Source organism: Peromyscus californicus, unplaced genomic scaffold (assembly GCF_007827085.1).
Source record: "Peromyscus californicus insignis strain IS unplaced genomic scaffold, ASM782708v3 Scaffold_13__1_contigs__length_99412109, whole genome shotgun sequence".
Taxonomy (NCBI): domain Eukaryota; kingdom Metazoa; phylum Chordata; class Mammalia; order Rodentia; family Cricetidae; genus Peromyscus; species Peromyscus californicus.
In genome coordinates, this window is record NW_026294424.1 from 81227483 (window position 1) to 81244566 (window position 17084).

The window sequence follows — 17084 nt, forward strand, 5'->3', positions numbered from 1 at the left end:
TATGTTTTGTAACTGCCCCTCATTTCTCCGCTCCAGTTCCCCCAGCACACTCTTACCACATCCTTCTCCCCAACTCTCCTGGAAACTTTTTTTTTCTTTTTGGGTTTTTTAATTTTTTTTAGTCAAGACCTATCTGTTATGTAGCTCTGGATGTCCTAGAACTCACAGAGATCCACCTGTCTCTGCCTCCCAAGTTCTGGGATTAAAGGTGTGCACCTCTCCCAGCTCTCATATATATAAATATGCACATAGGGACGGGGCCATCCACTGAATCGTGGGCAACCTATCTGTGGCTACAACCCCAAAGAAAAATGACTATCCCTCCCCACAGCTTCCAGCACTCTCAATAGCTCCTGAGGGGTGTAGCATCCCCATGAGGTGCCACTCCCCATCCGTGGGAAAAATCTGACCACTTGATCTTGGGCAACAAACAAAAGCTGCTGTGAGCTCAGAAAACAGCATTCCTTCGTACTCCTCCACATCCTCTGGCTCTTCTATTCTTCCTACCCTTTCCTTCTTCCATGATATTCCCTGGGCCTTGACAGGGTGTGGAGGTTTAATATAAATGTCTCGTTTAGGGCTGAGCACTCACGGTTACTTATCCTTAGCACTTTGCCCAGTGTAAGACTCTGCATTCATGACTGCAGAAATAAACATCCCTGTCAACGGTTAGAAATAGCCCATATCTATAGGTGTATGCATAAATATTTCAAAGACAGTTTGACAGCAGGACAATATAGGAAAAAATAACAATTGTAGGAGCCCTTCTAGGGTCTGTGGCCTCCAGGGCCACAGACTTTTGACTAGGTTTCCAGACCTAGGCATGAACTGCCTCCTATTAACAAGGCCTTCAGATCCAGCCATAGAGGAGTTGGTTGTCCACTGGGGTCATGCCACTACTGCACCAGTGAGCACATCTTGCTTGGCAAGAAAGTTTCGTAGCATGTGGGGGTCCAGTGCTAGGTAAGATCATTCGTGTCTTTTTTTTTTTCCATTTCGGGGGTCTGAGTACCACTTTTTTAGCACCAGGGAAAACTAGACGACAGAGAGGAAAACTCCTGGTCAACTTGAAATTGACCTCTCTACGTCCTACAACCAAAATATGTGGTGGTCTTCAGCAATGGGATCTTACTATTTATTTATGATAGACAACTAAGAGTAATGGCAACAGCCTAGGATGTTTACAGCTCTCTGGAGCCTCCCTTACTAGTAATTCAAAGGGAGGTCGCTTATGCCAAGCACTGAAGCTTTCACTTAATAACCCATGTCTTCAGGGAGCAGTATTGACTTTCTTAAATAACATTATTTGAAGCTATTAGGTCTGTAGTTGGGTATGAAGGTGTCTTTCTCCCAAAATACCAGCTTCCTCAATGTTCCCTGTAATTGGCAGAATCTCTACTTTCCTAAAGTGTATACTGACTCATCCCTTCTTCGGAAACTAGTCTCAGATGGTGATTCCATGTATAAAATCATACCTTTGGAAAGACTAAGAGGGCAGAAAAAGTTTTAAGCAGCTGCTGTTCTGTCTATATCCATATCACTCTTATCTGCTCATGGAGAAAAACCTATGCATACTGATGTTTCCCTTTTAAGTGACCCAAAGATAACTTCCTAATCTTGTTTGATACTGATGTATCAAGTAACCGACTGCCTCAAGAGTAGGGCAGAGTTGACTTTAGACTTGTTTGCTTCCAGTAGAACATTCTAAATGTTCTTCCTCTTCCCACAGAGAATATGCACCAAAGATTTTCTGTAATTCTTGCACAGGAGCCAACTTAAATTTCTTTTTTAAAAACGGTTATCGCTAGTCAATTATCCTCAGATGAAAATACCTAAGAAACTCTGAGAGGAAAAAATTCATAAAATTTTCAGCATCTAGTTAACATTTTCATCTTCCCTTTCAAGTCCTAGATGGCTATTTTGGTGTTTCACTCTAGGGTATATGTGTTGGTGGGGTGGGGGTGGGAGATTACTTTTACCATAATAAACATGAGGGTCAAAATCTTGAGAATGTCGGCATTAGGTCACTAGCTTTATATACAGATAAGCACTTGTACAAAACAGATAATGGCTTGTTTTCTACCTATTTTACATATATTTCCCCAAGCTCACCGAAATGATTGTCTTCAAAGCCTGTGTCCATTATCCCCTTGCTGTCTTCCCTGCAATCGTGCCTCTGAATAAATACAGGGGCTGAGTTACAATTTAAAATAATGAGACCCTACAGGCCCAGTGTCCTCACATGCAATAAAAGGGTGTGGACTAATTGCAGGAGCACAATTTTTTTCCTACATTTGCTTCACTTTGATTGGTGGATTGGTGCTTTAAATAAAGGTTTCTGATCTTTCCAGAATGAGAGACACAGAGAAAGCCCCAGGCACAGTGCAGAAAAAAAAATTAATCTACTTCTCTTAGAACTATTTTGATTGGCATCATCAGGCCTGGGAGCACAGTGAATGTCAGCATCTAAGGTAAAAAGTGATTTATCATTTATCATTTCCATATGTTTGCTGTAAATTCTCTTTTCCTATCTCCAGATAACCTTTACAAAAAGACTATTTCAACCATTAGAATGTTCCAGAAAATATAATAATACCATTTGGCTAAGAAAATAAACTTATTTGTACAACTTTTAAAAAATGTTTGTGTCTATTAGTGATGGTGCCTAATGTATAAAAGTATGGAGGGTGAGCACAAGTTCTAATCAGATGTGCATTCAGGCCAAAGTAATGGGCCTTTTGAACTTACAAAATACATTTTAAGATTATTCAATTTTAGGAAGGAAAAATCACTAATATCAAAGGGGATAAATATAGTCAACACTAACTTGAAAGCTATGTGTTGAAATGATTCTGTATTATGATCCAATTATAGATTTATTTCAAATGCACTTCAAATTTTATCTGAACTTAAACAAAGAATAAAATTCTGTGACTTGTAATTGCTAGACCCATCTTATGAAGTGAAGCATAGCATTTAAAGAATATTCCTGGAGGTTGCTCTTAAATGTTCGTTTGGATTGTAGCTTCATAACAATAAGTGCTCAGATACATATTTTAACTGTTCGTCATTTTGTCCTGGGAACCACTTGTTCAGCGACACTTGGCTTTTGTTAATTTGTGGTTGTTAATGATGATTGCTTGCTTGCTTGCTTGCTTTTTACCTGATTCTCTTTGGAAGAACAGACACTCACTCTTAGAAATGTACTTTGACCATTATGAACGCAATTCTGCCTGATGTAATTTTCCAATCCAACTGTGTTTTAGATTCCACTTTTCAAAATGAAGGGCCTGATCCTGTTCCTGTCCCTAGTGAAAATGAGCCTGGCAGTGCCGGTAAGTCCATCCCAGGGGATCTGTGAGGATCCTGAGTCTGACTGAAGCAACCCTGGAGGGTTATCTGAGAGTCCAAGCACTGATTCCCTTGACTGAATACAGTGTGTAGCTCCTGGTGAATCAAGAGTTGCGGTGGCCAGACATCAGTTTTATCATCTAAAAGCAATAAGGCCAATACAATCTTCTACTCCAAAAAATATTTTAGAATATTTCAAAGACAACTTCTATGTCTCATTTCATTCTTTTAAAAGTTAACAGACTGAAGTGTCATGGTTCTCATTATGCTATTTTATTATCAATTCCTTGCTATCATCATGAAATTGAAGTGAAAAGAGAAAACATCTCCAAGGGGGAAAACTGTGTGTCTCTTTATATTAGCAACATTACATGGTTATAAAACTAAAGCACATAGTTCCAGTTAAAGCTAGTCATTAGCTGGCACATTTAGCTGTTCAACCACCCAACAGGAATTTTTAAATGAAAGAAAAATTGAGGCAGGCTACCTAACTTGCCGTTGTATGATAACTGAGACTGAGGTCCATTTCAGTCATCTATCATCGATCTAAAACATTGGCTCTCTTTGAATATATAGTGATCCATATCTGAGTACTTCAGAGTCACACTGAGGAATAGGGAAACCACTTGTCTGTCCATTGGATCAGATGTTTCTGCTTTTAATTCCCCACAGGAAATGCATCTCTGTGTATTTATATCCATGTAAATAATGTTCCTCTTTAATGCATGGCTTGGAGTAGGTATAAGCAAACTACTTAGACCTATAGTTAGAGCTCTCCAAAATTTGGAATTAGGACACTTACCAATAAGGGTGAAGGTGGCTCTGCTCTCACAATACCCCCAAATTCTGAACATCTCCTGGTACACACATGCACACAGGCGCACACAATCACTCTCCTTGTCTACACAGCTCATCCATTTCTCTACTAAAAGTGTTTACTACACATTTTTAATGGCTTTCCTTCAACATAAGGCCAAAATGAATTATTTGGAAAAATTTGGATTGTAACTCAGAAAGTGGGGTCATACTTGTATGAAAAAGTTAAGGATTAAAAAAAAGTACAGGGTGGAATTCCTTAGCCTCTTATTCCTAAAAGATAAGGATCCCACTGTTCCATACTTGTGGGGTGAATGGATGGACAGACAAAAAGGTGCTTGTAGTATAAATGAAAGAATTACAATCTCAACACTCGGTAAATGAAAATATCCATGAAATCAAAGACTCTCAAAATCCAATTTTTTGGTAGGTTAAGTAGCACAGAATTGATCCAGCACCCAGGAAGCTGAGAATATTGTGAATTAGTAGCCAGCCTTGGCTACATAAGTTCAAGGCCAGCCTGAGCTAAATCCCAAAGGCTGGTCTAAAACAAGTAAGTAAATATTTTTTTAAAAAACTTTAAATTTAAAAATCTAATTTCTCTTCCAGTCTCCACCCACCCTCAGACACTGGTATTTGTGCTTATTACCATACAAAAAAATTAAAAATGACTAGAAAGAGAAGTATTTTATATATTTAGAGAGCTACTTGTAAATATACTTATGCTTCACAATAGCACAGTACTTAGTGCTAGAATATTTTTTATTTGTGGAAAAATAATTCACTGTATGATTGAAAAATTAAAGCTATATTTTATTATTTTTATTTATGTGAATGTGTGTGTGTATCACACACACACACACACACACACACACACACACACGTGCGTGCACCCGAGTGTGTGTAGGTGCACATGAGTGCAGGCACCTGAGGAGGTCAGAGACATCAATCCTCCTGGAGCTAGCATTTCAGATGGTTATGAGCCACCTGACATGGATGCTGGAAACCAAACCCAGGTCTTCTGGAAGAACAACAGGTGCTCTTAATGCTGAGCCATATGTCCAGCCTGTGATCTAAAAATTTAAACACAGATCCATGAGCTTATACCCAGAATAATCTTAAATAATGGCACTGAGAAGCCATTTGAATGGGAGGCAAGATAGGGCTGCACATGTCTTTTCTCAATGCATAACCTCATCCATATCCCATAAGCAAAAAGCACAGATGTTTATAAAAAAGCACAAGAACATTTAGCTCACATGTATCTCTTTTGCTTTTACACATGATCATAATTAAGACTATGAAGTACTCTTGTGTTTTGTTCCCTTATTTTATTTCTCATTGTAAATCAGTTTTCTTTCAAAGAAACATATTATTAAAATGAACCAAAAAAATATGTGCGAGCAAAAGTACTAAGTATAACAATTCCTCCAAATGATTTGAATTCTTCATTCTGTCTGAAAAACCAAGTCATTTGAGTAATAAACCAATATGGTAGCCTCTTAGACATTCTATTCAGCAGTGACCTTCTACTCCAAACATACATTTACAGAAGTTTCTCAACAAAGAACTCAAGATCATTCATATTTCTATTTAGGCATTTCCTCAACAACCTGGGGCTCAAAACATGGCACCTCCGGGCATGGCTAGTTTGAGTCTTGAGGTATGTATCATCAGTCATTTATATATACATATGTGTGTGTGTGTGTGTGTGTGTGTGTGTGTGTGTGTGTGTGTGTGTGCAGTTTCTATACTAGCATGTCCCTGATTGTAGATAGATATGGTGTATTGTTTCTCCCTCTTCCTAGTCCAGAAATCTTTGGCTGTCATTCTGAGCAATTCTAAAATGTTAATGGTATTCATTACAATTTTATCTTATAAATTCTACTTCAGTTTTAAACTCTGAGGTATTTTAAGTTTTAGGTCATTTATATGTGAATCAAAGCAACACTAATAATTAATACTTAATATATGTACATTAATTAATTAACTATTGTACCTGCTGAAACATTATTCTGTAGCTGAAAACAGATTCCATTTATCTCTGATGCTTATATCTTAGATAATAAAGCTCTCATGACATAAACATATTTGCACAAAGTTTAGCTGTTAAAAAAAGATCCTATCAGTAGCATTAACATTAATATATATTGTTTAGAAAACCACAGTAAGATAGGAAGATTTTATAATGAAGAAGCTAACAGAAAGTACTATGAGGCTATAAATATACTGAGAGCAATCAGTACATATATGAGCCAGATAGTTATTTCACATGGAAAGCTAACTTCATTGAGGGTTTTCCCTCATCTTTCTGCTCAAACTCAATACAAGCAACATTATTCTTTTCCCATTTAAAAGGTGAATCTAGGCCAGGTATGGTAGAGCTCACCTGTAGTCTCAACATCCAGGGAGACTGAGGTGAGAAGGAGGATCATGAGTTGATCCTCCAGGGTCCCCATGGAGACCAACCTGGGCTCTACAGGGAGACCCAGTCTCAAAAAAAAAAAAAAAGAAAGAAAGAAAGAAATTTACTTTCCACAGAAACAATGGCATTCTTGGCAATCTACCTAGATACCACTTCTTACAATATTTAATATCTATTATATTAAGGTCCTTTTTGGCTGAGGGGAAAAGAAATGACAGTTTATTTGTATTGTCTCTTTTTCCAAATTCTTTTTCATGCTGATTTTGTAAAGTAAATAAATTAACATAATTTAATTGAGGGAAAGAGAGTTGATAAAGCAATAGTCTCATAAATGACCTTGTATTGAATGAGCTATTTTCCTATGTCTCCGTGTGACATCCAATTTACTAGTATTTTCCCATTTAATGAATGGCAAAAAAAAAAAAGCTCACTGTTTTCACAGACTGACCATGTCAACATCTCTTTCCTTCAGTGATAACTTGTGTCTATTTTAGCTTTATTCAAGTTGACCTACCCCAAGATTTGCATTGATGATGTTAAATGTCATAAGAAACCAACTGTGTCCAATGGGCAGCTAACCTATGTTAGCACACTAACCCACTTTTTTTTTTATAGACAATGAGACAGTTGGGAAGCTTGCAGGGACTCAACGCACTTTCTCAGGTAACTATTGGACATGAATGAGATCTTCCTAAAAACTTTATTTTTAAACAGTTATTATGAGCATTCATGGTTGGTGGCTATGACAGCAACAGCATGGTAACTGATGACATTTGTTTATTAATTGGCAATGCCCAAACATTAAGAGAAGAAATGAGTGATTAAGAAAGATTTAAACAAAAAAGAATGTGATAGTCAAGCATGGGCCTCACTCCTGTCACCCCAGGGGTTGGAAGACTATGGCAGGAAGAGTGCTGTGAGTTCAGAGTCAGCCTAGGCTACATAGTTGGTCTCAAAAAAAAGGTTATAGTAGTGATGATATGTGGTGGCAGAGGAAAGTAAAACAATATACCCAACACTCAGAAGACTGAAACAGCAAGATTGCAAAGTCAAGACCAACCTAGGGACATGGTGTCGTATAACCCTGTCTCAAAACACCAAAAAAATAAACCATCAAAACACATGCACTGAATTTCTTTAAGTAAGTAAGACAAAACCCTTTCTTATACTGATGATTTTGTTAAATGGCCCCAAACACAAATTCCCAATCGATAAGTCTCAACCAAGATTATGGTACATTGTGACTTGGCCCAGAACATAATTTAATTTTGTTGGAAAGAAAAATTGACTTATCCATTTTATATCAAGCGGCACCACTTTTTTTGTTCCTGTCTCCTAATACTGAAGTATATGTGTGTTTTCTTCCTCCTCATCAGTACTCTAGACTCGGCTTTGGGAAAGCACTTAATACTTTGTGGCTGCATGGTCTCCTCCCACCGCATAACTCTTTCCCATGGATAAGACCAAGGGAACATGAAACCCAACAGGTAAGCTAATTGCATCCATGTGTTCAAACTCCAAGCTTTAAGCTCTTTTCCTACTTTTCTTCTTGAAACTGACACCTACTAGCAGCAAATACAAATTAGCAATTAACAAAAAATTCCCCTAGTACCAAATAAATCAACTCCTATATCTGCTGTTACTTGGGAATTTTTCAACTTTAAAACAAATTTGCATTTTTATTTCAAACAGCTTCTGAAATAAGAGATCTACAGTAAAGATATCAGTAATAACAATAAACAACCTCAGAAATGAAAACAGGCTACACACTGGATAATTTTCATTTTAATGAAAATTTCCTAGATAATTACCTAAAGACTAATTTCAAATGACAATAAGCATCCTGACCAACAACACTATGAGAGAAACCAATAAATGTGTCAATCTATCAAGTGTTATTTATTAGGTTCCTAATGAGCATATTGTCTAAACTGTGGTTTGGGGGTGAAAATAGGGATATTTTAGAATGGCACAAAGGCTCATGAGACTTCCAATCTGATGGGACATATTCCAAGATGTTAGTTGAGAAGTAGAAGTAATGAATGCCATAGGAACTGACACATGGGCAATGGTTGAAGACAAAAAGCAGAGCCAAGTTAGCATAAGACTTCCAGACCAGATCTAGGAGTATGCTGTTAACCTACAAGTAACCTGTAGTCAATTACAAGCAGTTTCTACATACAAAAAAATCACATGGTAGTTCCACAGTTACTTTTAATTCTACATGGACTTCCACAACAGCATATCTACAAAGCCACGCTGACCATACAAATTACGTTATTAGTGGCCGTTTCTTCACTTGTTTCCAAAGTAGATTTATGATGAAAATATTTAAGTATTTCAATTACTCTTTTATTAGATCACAAAATATATTAATACTCGTTATACACTGAGCACTTATTAGTAGCAATATTAATACATTAAATACGGGGGGTCGGATAAAGGTCAATAAGATATTGTTCTCTGTCAGTTGACTTAGGGAGAAGTTTGTGACAAATTCTTGTAATCTAGTAAAAAAAAATGGTGAAATAAAGATATACAGGTAGTGGTGATTACCCAGAGGAGAGGAGTCATTCTACCACAAAATTCAGACACATAGATTTCCACGCCCCAAGAAACAGTGGTCCCAACCAAGTAGAGGGGTAAGTACATTTAAAACTTTCCCAAGTACACTGCCTCCGCCTCCTGCTTCAAGACTACTCCCTTCCAAACAGCAAGCATCCACACACTTGGCTGTAGAGATTCTAGGCACCGTGGTTCGATGAACCGTCTCTTCCTGACACTCTTTTCAAATTTCTCTACAGTATGAATATTCTTTGCCTGTGCATCCCCCACCTCTCCCATCACAGCCATCCCTGCAGCCTCACCAGCCAGGACTGAAACCCTTCCTCCAGCCCACTGCAGCCACTGGTGTCCAGGTCACACCCCAGAAGCCAGGGCCTCAGCCTGCAATGCACCCTGGACAGCTACCCTTGCAGGAAGGAGAACTGACGGCAGCAGATGAGCAGCCTCAGGTGGTGCCCTCAGAGACCACACCAACAGCCGAGGTAACTCTCCGATGTCAGAGCAGGATTGCCCGCTAACACAACGAAAGAAAAACTAAGTGGAGGGACATACTTAAATAATCATGTCTCTCGGGACTAATATACTAAAAAAAATGAATACTTTGTTAATATTCTTTCATGAGACATAAATACCCGTTTCTATTTTGCCATCTGAAATGGCACAGATTCCAAAAGATCTGCATCTCTAAACTTGTCTTGATGGACCCTTCCCTTGGGAATAAGACTATTCAAAGAAGGCCAGGCACACTACCTTGGGTTTTTCAGTGTTGGTAATACTTAGCACAGTGATTGCTTCCTCTGCATAACAAGTCAAATATTGGATTATTATCCCTGTGCAGATAAAATACAACTATGCAAAATTACCTTGTAATGATATAAAGAAAAGAACAATGGACAGAAAAAGAAAGGTGCCGTGCAACTCTCAATTCTACGTAGGAGACATTAATATTCACTCCTAGCATTCTGACTACAATCCTATAAAGAGAAACATTATGAACCTTTTTAAACCTAAGAAGATGCCAGGCTTGAAGTACGCCTTTAATCCCAGTACTCTAGAGGCAGAGGCAAGAGGATCTCTGAGTTCAAGACTAACCTGATCTACAGAGTAAGTTCCAGGATAGCCAGGGCTACACAGAGAAATGCTGCTTCAAAAATAAATAAATAAACAAACAAACCTAAAAAAACAAGCTTTGAGAGGCTATAAAATTCTCCAAGGATTACACTCAAACTAAGTGGCAATGCCCGAATTCAAACCACTCAAGCATGTGCCAATTCCAAAACTCATCGCCACTTACTCTGTAACGTACAGCAACTCCGTGATAGACATGTCTCATCTCCCTACGAGTTCACTTGAGCCATGTCAGTAAAAGAAATTGTAAAGGCATAGGTTATCCCAAGACTTAAAGAGGATAAAACAGAGAAACATTTAAACTGCTTTACCGTAATTATAGACAAGATAAGTGAGTACTCTATTTGCCTGTTTTGACTGATAGTTTCAATATTTCTTTATGATATAGGTCCCACTAATGGATTTTGCTGATCCACAGTTTCCAGCAGTAAGTACAGATCCCAATGAGATGCTTTCTTGGAGGAAAAAGAATCTCTATATTTTAAAAAGTTTGAATGAATTTTTTTCTATTTTCTTATTTAACCTATGGGTGTGGAGTATTTCTGAGTTTCTTTTTCTTAACCATTAAGTACTAATTTTTCACACTAATCAATCGAAAAATATGTTCCTGGAGCTCTTCAAAGTTGCTGCAGTGGCTATTTGCCTCTGGTGATTGACCCTTCTGCTTTCTACCTGCTAAAGGTGTTCCAGATAGCCCGTTCCATATCTCGGGGTCCAATGGCACACAGTAAAGCACCAGCTGTAAGTCTCTGTTTTCTATTTCCACTTCTGTGTTTGAAACTTACTTAAAAGATTTATCTTGGGAAGAGTCACGTTTTTTATAACTATTTTGTTCTGCTTAGTTTTACCCAGGAATGTTTTACATGTCTTATGGAGCAAACCAATTGGTAAGTCCATATTCTGTAAAAAGCATCAACTAGGTAATATCTTCAGGGTTAAAAGTCATAGAATCCATACCTAATATAAGATATTCCAAATAAATATTCCCTAAATACCTACAATTGAGATTGCAGTAGCAAGATGGCAAACTTCTCTATTTGCATAACTCTATGCAGGCACACACAATTGCATTAAAGAAGAAGTTTATTTTAAATCTGTCAAATTGGCTCTATTTACTCAATAATGACTCAGCTTTCTACTCTGCCTCTGGACACAGCACTACTAAGTCTTAAGGGAGTACTGAATGGTTTTTTTACTTTGTCTTGAGTAGATAAGGAAGTCACAGAGGCAGCCAGTTCATAAAGCGATGCACTGTTTCTCTTTTAACAGAACGCTCCTGCCCGAGTTGGCTTCATGAGTTCAGAAGAAATGCCCGTGAGTACTGCCTGCTAGCTCTTCTTAGAACCAGGGTCAGGGAGAACTGCTACAGACCTCTGCCCCCAAGAGGCAGTGACGGAAAAGTGCCTGGAGGGTCGTCAGACCTGACTGTACTGCTCCAAAACCGAAAGCTTGACTCTACACAGTATCAAAAGATTTAAAACAGTTCAGAGCGAAGCATGGTGATGATGCATAGAATCCCAACATGGAGGCAGGAGGATCAAGAGTTCAAAACCAGCCATGACTACATGAGACCCTGTCTCAAAACCAGTTGCTTTTCTCTACATTTTCTAACCATTTGTTCCTGGGCGACGGCCAGTCTTGAGCCCAGGGTTTTGTCCTTCTCCTTGTATGTGAGCAGAAGCGTCGCTGCCCCTCAAAGAGAGGGCAGTGCAATGAGCTGCAAATACTCCAAAGTAAAAGAGATGTGTGTGCGGTTTACACAGACGTCCCATGCCCTTTAGGACTGCTTAGTTTCCCAAAAGAAAAAAGTTCAAAAGTAACCCAAAGTAAATCTGCCCTTAAAAGTTAAAGAACAAAAAGGGAAAGTTGAGTTTAAGTTTTGGTTATTATAAAGCATATGAAGCCAATGAGAATATATTACTTTAAGTCAGCAAGAAACTACTGTTTTGTTATTGTTAGTACATGTTGAAATTTTCAGATTTGAAATCAATAAGCTCACATAATTTGACCTTTTCTCTCAGAAATGTCTGCTAGTTACATCTGTTAGGGTGCAAAATGAAACTAGAACTCTATCACGTTAATGAGCCATTGCCAATGGCACAGCCTACCAAATTAATAAATGTACATACATGTTACCACTAAAAGAAGACTGTCATCGCACCATCTGTTAGTGCCTTCTGTGTGCCAGATACTTAGAACATGCTAGGGAGCTTAATGATTCGATGAGTGGGGAGATAGGCACCATGCTAATAATGTCACATTCATGGGGTAAGAGTAAGGACCATGTTATTAGAAGGAAAGTAAGACCGCCCAGCCCAAGCGTTCACAGAGACAGCTCTAGATGAGATGAGATGAAAGCCAAGAAAAGTGGAAGGAAAGAATATTTGATTTACACACTACCAACACAATTGGCTAAAATTAAATATCCAAGACAAATGCTAATTACCATCTTATTAGTGATCTAATTATATTCTGTCTCATTCTCATAAGATTTTGTGATTGTTTATGAAAAACACAATAAGTATAATGGAAAAATTTAAAGGTGAGATTTAAAAATGAGTCAAAACAGTGAAGAAATCTCTCAGTTATGCTCTGATATAATTAGTCCTAGATTTTGGTTCCCACAGTCATGGCAGCAAAAGGAACATGTTAAGTTTTAGAATCCTGTATGTCCACAGAGGAAATGTTTCCTCCAGGGAAATCAATCTGTGTCTGATACTTCGTTTTTAAAAATCGAAGGAAAAGAGAAGGAAGGAACAGAACAGAAGGAAGGAGAGGGAGAGAGTGGGGAGGGGAGAGAGAGAAGACAGGAGGGAGGGGGAGAGGTGAGGAGGAGGGAAGTAGAGGGTAAGGGAAGGAAAGGGTCTGAGGGGGAGAAGAGAAGGGGAAGGAGGGGCAAAGGAGGAAGAGGAGGGAGGGAGGGAGAGAGAAGGTGAAGTGAAAGAGTTAAACTCACATAGAACCCTACTCCTCATGCTGGCCATCCTGCCCAGCCTTAACACACGGAGAGGGGCTCAGTCTTTCTCAACTTGATATGCCATGTTTTGTTGATATCCATGGGAGACCTGCCCTTTCCTGAACAGAAACGAGGAGGAGCGGATTGTTGGGAAGGGGTGGCGCTGGGAGGAGAAAATGTGGCCAGGACGTAAAATACATAAATAAATAAAATTATTTTAAAAAAAACCCTCACACATAGAGCTATATTTGAGAGATACTGAAAAATGCCATGGGCAAGATCCTCCAGAACTTTCCTCCTCAACCAAGGCAGTTATGGGCCTCACGCTTTGGTTTATGATAGTAGAACCCTTTTTAACTGCTTATTGTTTTCTTTTTATTATTCTTACTACTCTCTCATACATTACATCCCACCCAGTTTCCCCTCCTTACACTCCTTCCCACCTGCCCTCTCCCCCAATCCACTGCTCCTCCATTTCCCTTTTTAAAAAAAAAAAAAAAACCTGGTATCAGTGGAACAGTCGTAACAAGTTGCAGGAAGACTAGGCACAAACCCTCCCAGCAAAGGCTGCAGACGAAGGAAAAGGCAGGCTGTTGCTTACTGTTTTCTTAACATTAAGATGGCAGAGCCTCTACCTGCCCTTCCTGAAAGTGGCTTTCCCCGACCCAGATAAGTACAGAATCCTCTCCACTGTATTTCATAGCTGGTTCTGTATGAAGTGTGCTTTCACAAAGCAGTCAGCCAACTCTCTGTTCTGTTAGTGTTTGTAGCTTCTCAGGGAACATACCAGGTGTATATGCATGGGATTAGTAACACACAATAATTATGTCATCGATGGATATTTATTTTCTAGGGAGGAAGAGGAAGTCCTATGGCCTATGGAACTCTGTTCCCAGGATTTGGAGGCTTCAGGCAAACCCTTAGAGGACTGAATCCCAATTCACCCAAGGGCGGAGACTTCACTGTGGAAGTAGATCCGGTATCTGTAACCAAAGGCCCCGAGAAGGGAGAGGGTCCAGAAGGCTCTCCACTGCAAGAGGCCAACCCAGCCAAGCGGGAAAACCCAGCTCTCCTTTCACAAATGGCACCTGGTGCCCATGCAGGACTTCTTGCTTTCCCCAATGATCACATTCCCAGCATGGCAAGGGGTCCTGCAGGGCAAAGGCAGGGACTCCTCGGGGTTACCCCAGCAGCTGCCGACCCACTGATCACCCCGGAATTAGCAGAAGTTTATGAAACCTATGGTGCTGATGCTACCACACCCCTGAGTGATGGCGAAGCTACCGTGTCCCCTGATATCACCATGTCCCCTGACACTCAGCCACCACTGATGCCTGGGAACAAAATGCACCAGTCCCAGGTGCACAACGCCTGGCGTTTCCAGGAGCCCTGATGACCTTGAGATAGCCGCTACTTTGTGTATGCACAAGCTTTCCAGCTTCGTCCCCATAGCGTACCTTGTTGCTAAAACACTTACTACCCTTCCGCAGTGAAGGTATTAAGAGCACTAAGCATGTATTAATAAATACAAGTGGCTAGAAATAGTGTAGGTCCCTTCTTGCTTCCATTCTTATTGAAATAAAATGTATCAACTGTCTCTGTGATTTAGAAATACTATTAATGATATCAGAGCAAGTCTGAGTCTCAGCACTTGGGGGTCTAGCACTTAGCTGTCTTAGGCATTATAGAATTTCTCTTACTAGCAAGACATCATTATACCCAGGAAATGTGACACCGCTTCTTTCTCTAAGCAAAAGCACTTAGTTTCAGAATTCTAAAGTATTTCATTTAACCCTTATTAAATGGTGATTGGTGGGGAACCCTGACTGATATTACTGGGTTTCATATATTGGGTTTAAAATTCTTATTTGTAGAATATTTTATTTAATCTAGGAAAAGAAAAGGCAATTGGCCTGTTTTAAATAAAGGATTTTTCTCACTGAAAATGTCAGGAATTGTATGCTTATTATTTATATGTACTTAAAAAGTTAAGAAAAGCATACTCATCCCATGTTTGCTATTCATTAACTTATTTTATTTCATTTATTTTATCCAAAGTTCTGTGAAGATCTACATAAGCCCTAGGCACTGTGCAAGGCATCAGGTTTATGGTCCCATCCTTCAAAAATTAGAATGGACACAATTGACAGATAATCACAGTAATAACAAAACAGCCAGTCTAAGGCAAGCTCAATTACTATACATACATTATCTCACAATACTACAAAAATAAAAATAAAAATACGCTCAGGCCTACTATATATTGGCAAAGTTCCATGAAAAGACCAAGCCCTGGTACCATGGAGAAGATGCTTCTGAGGGCCCACCAGCTGTCTTAGCAGGTAAAGACAATTACCACCAGGCCTGAGAACCTGAGTTTGGTCCCCAGGGACTCACATAGTGGAAGAAGAAAAGTGACTCCCAAAAGTTGTCTTCTGACTTCCACAAGTATACCATGGCACATGTGAGGACATGTGCACCCACACAAATCCATGTTATTTTTTAAATTAGAAAGCACGAGGCTTCTAGTCCAATCCAAGTGGCATTAGAGAAGCAAAGAAGAACCAAACAAGTTTCCTTAGTAACATAAAGGTTTGCAGAATGAGACCTCTAAGAGGAATAAACAGAGTCATGTAGAAAAAAGCTGACATGGGAAAGTAAGATGGAGAAAACAACCCATGCTTACTACCAAGGCTGGGTGTGTATTCATCAGAGTAGTCTGGCCAAGTGAAGAAATTGTGAACCCAGTTATGACCATCACAGAAAATGACCCTCCTGCTCCTCTCCTCCTACTTCTAAGTTTCCCAGCCCAGGTTTTAGACTCTATAAACCCATACTCTGCCCCATCCCCTGATGAGTGGCTCAGAATATAATCAAAGAAGAAAGCACCTGAGATGTTCCCAGACCTACACCACTTCGGGAATGTTAAGAAGCAGGTTGCAACGACTTACTGCCACTCCCTCTCCAGGAAGGGCCCTGTTCTCTCAAGCTTTGCAGACTAGGGGTGGGGAAGAGGCATAAAACAAAATTAAGTTTGCCTTCTCATCAACTGGTATAGGTACAAGGGATGGAGAGCGACTTCCATGGTGGTTGGCAGCTACTCACTGAGACATAGCTTACCACTGTAGACACTGGCTCCAAAAGCAGCCTGAACAGACATGTAGTTACATCTGAATTCTATCCTTGACATCATCCCTTAAAATCTGTGAAACATTAGGTGTGAAATGTAATCTCTATGTCTGTGCTTGGTTCCTATAATGGTGCTCCTACCTGTATCACAGGGTTAAGTTCGGAAATGAGCTAAACACTCGAGTGAATTGCTGAATCACATCCTTTTCCTCTCTTCCAACTGGCCCATTTGATAGACAGAACTCAGCACAACAGCAGCAGTAACAGCAGATGGATGCAACTGTTCCCATTATCTGATGGATTTATGCTCTTCCTTCCACACAGGACACATAGCCCTTCTGCTCCTTCTTTGTAATTCATAGCACTTGGGAGACCATGTACACTGTCAACATCAGGTCCTGGGTTCAAAGTTGGCCTCTGTTGGGTGCTTAGTAGTGATAATATCTAAATCAACTTCGGTGAGAAATAAATGCGTGGTTGAGACCTTGAATGTGCTTTATCCCTTCCACCACATAGTCATTTCAAACACTGGTGTGGTACAAACAACAAAATATCCATGGGAAGAGGCTAAATGTCACCTGAAGAACAAGCCCTCTTAATTATTGAGTTTCCTCATTGTGTTTTCTCTCAACGGGGCATTTATAAGAGAAACAAATGTCTTCAAACTATATCCCATCCTGACAGGTCTACCCAAAGACCTTTCTTCTACACTCG

At 39.5% G+C, this 17084-nt stretch overlaps 1 protein-coding gene across 2 annotated transcripts; it reads left to right on the top strand.

Moving 5' to 3' along the window:
• Window positions 1-2456: 2456 nt before the first annotated feature.
• On the top strand, window positions 2457-14634 carry Ambn (ameloblastin). Of its 2 annotated transcripts, none has more exons than XM_052735969.1 (11): window positions 2457-2471; window positions 3267-3335; window positions 5765-5830; window positions 7208-7255; window positions 7969-8079; window positions 9397-9639; window positions 10674-10712; window positions 10967-11026; window positions 11128-11172; window positions 11555-11599; window positions 14095-14634. In XM_052735969.1, exons 1-11 carry the CDS (start codon window positions 2457-2459, stop codon window positions 14632-14634), a joined length of 1281 nt encoding a protein of 426 aa, XP_052591929.1. The 2 variants fall into 2 exon arrangements, with proteins under 2 accessions (XP_052591929.1, XP_052591930.1); XM_052735970.1 differs by having other exon boundaries at window positions 9442-9639.
• Window positions 14635-17084: the final 2450 nt, after the last annotated feature.

What these genes read in the sequence shown, in the direction of transcription:
- Ambn (XM_052735969.1), top strand. An exon ending in AAATGAGCCTGGCAGTGCCG is followed by an intron (nt 3,336 to 5,764) that starts GTAAGTCCATCC and finishes ATTTCTATTTAG; the next exon opens with GCATTTCCTCAACAACCTGG. An exon ending in GACTCAACGCACTTTCTCAG is followed by an intron (nt 7,256 to 7,968) that starts GTAACTATTGGA and finishes CCTCCTCATCAG; the next exon opens with TACTCTAGACTCGGCTTTGG.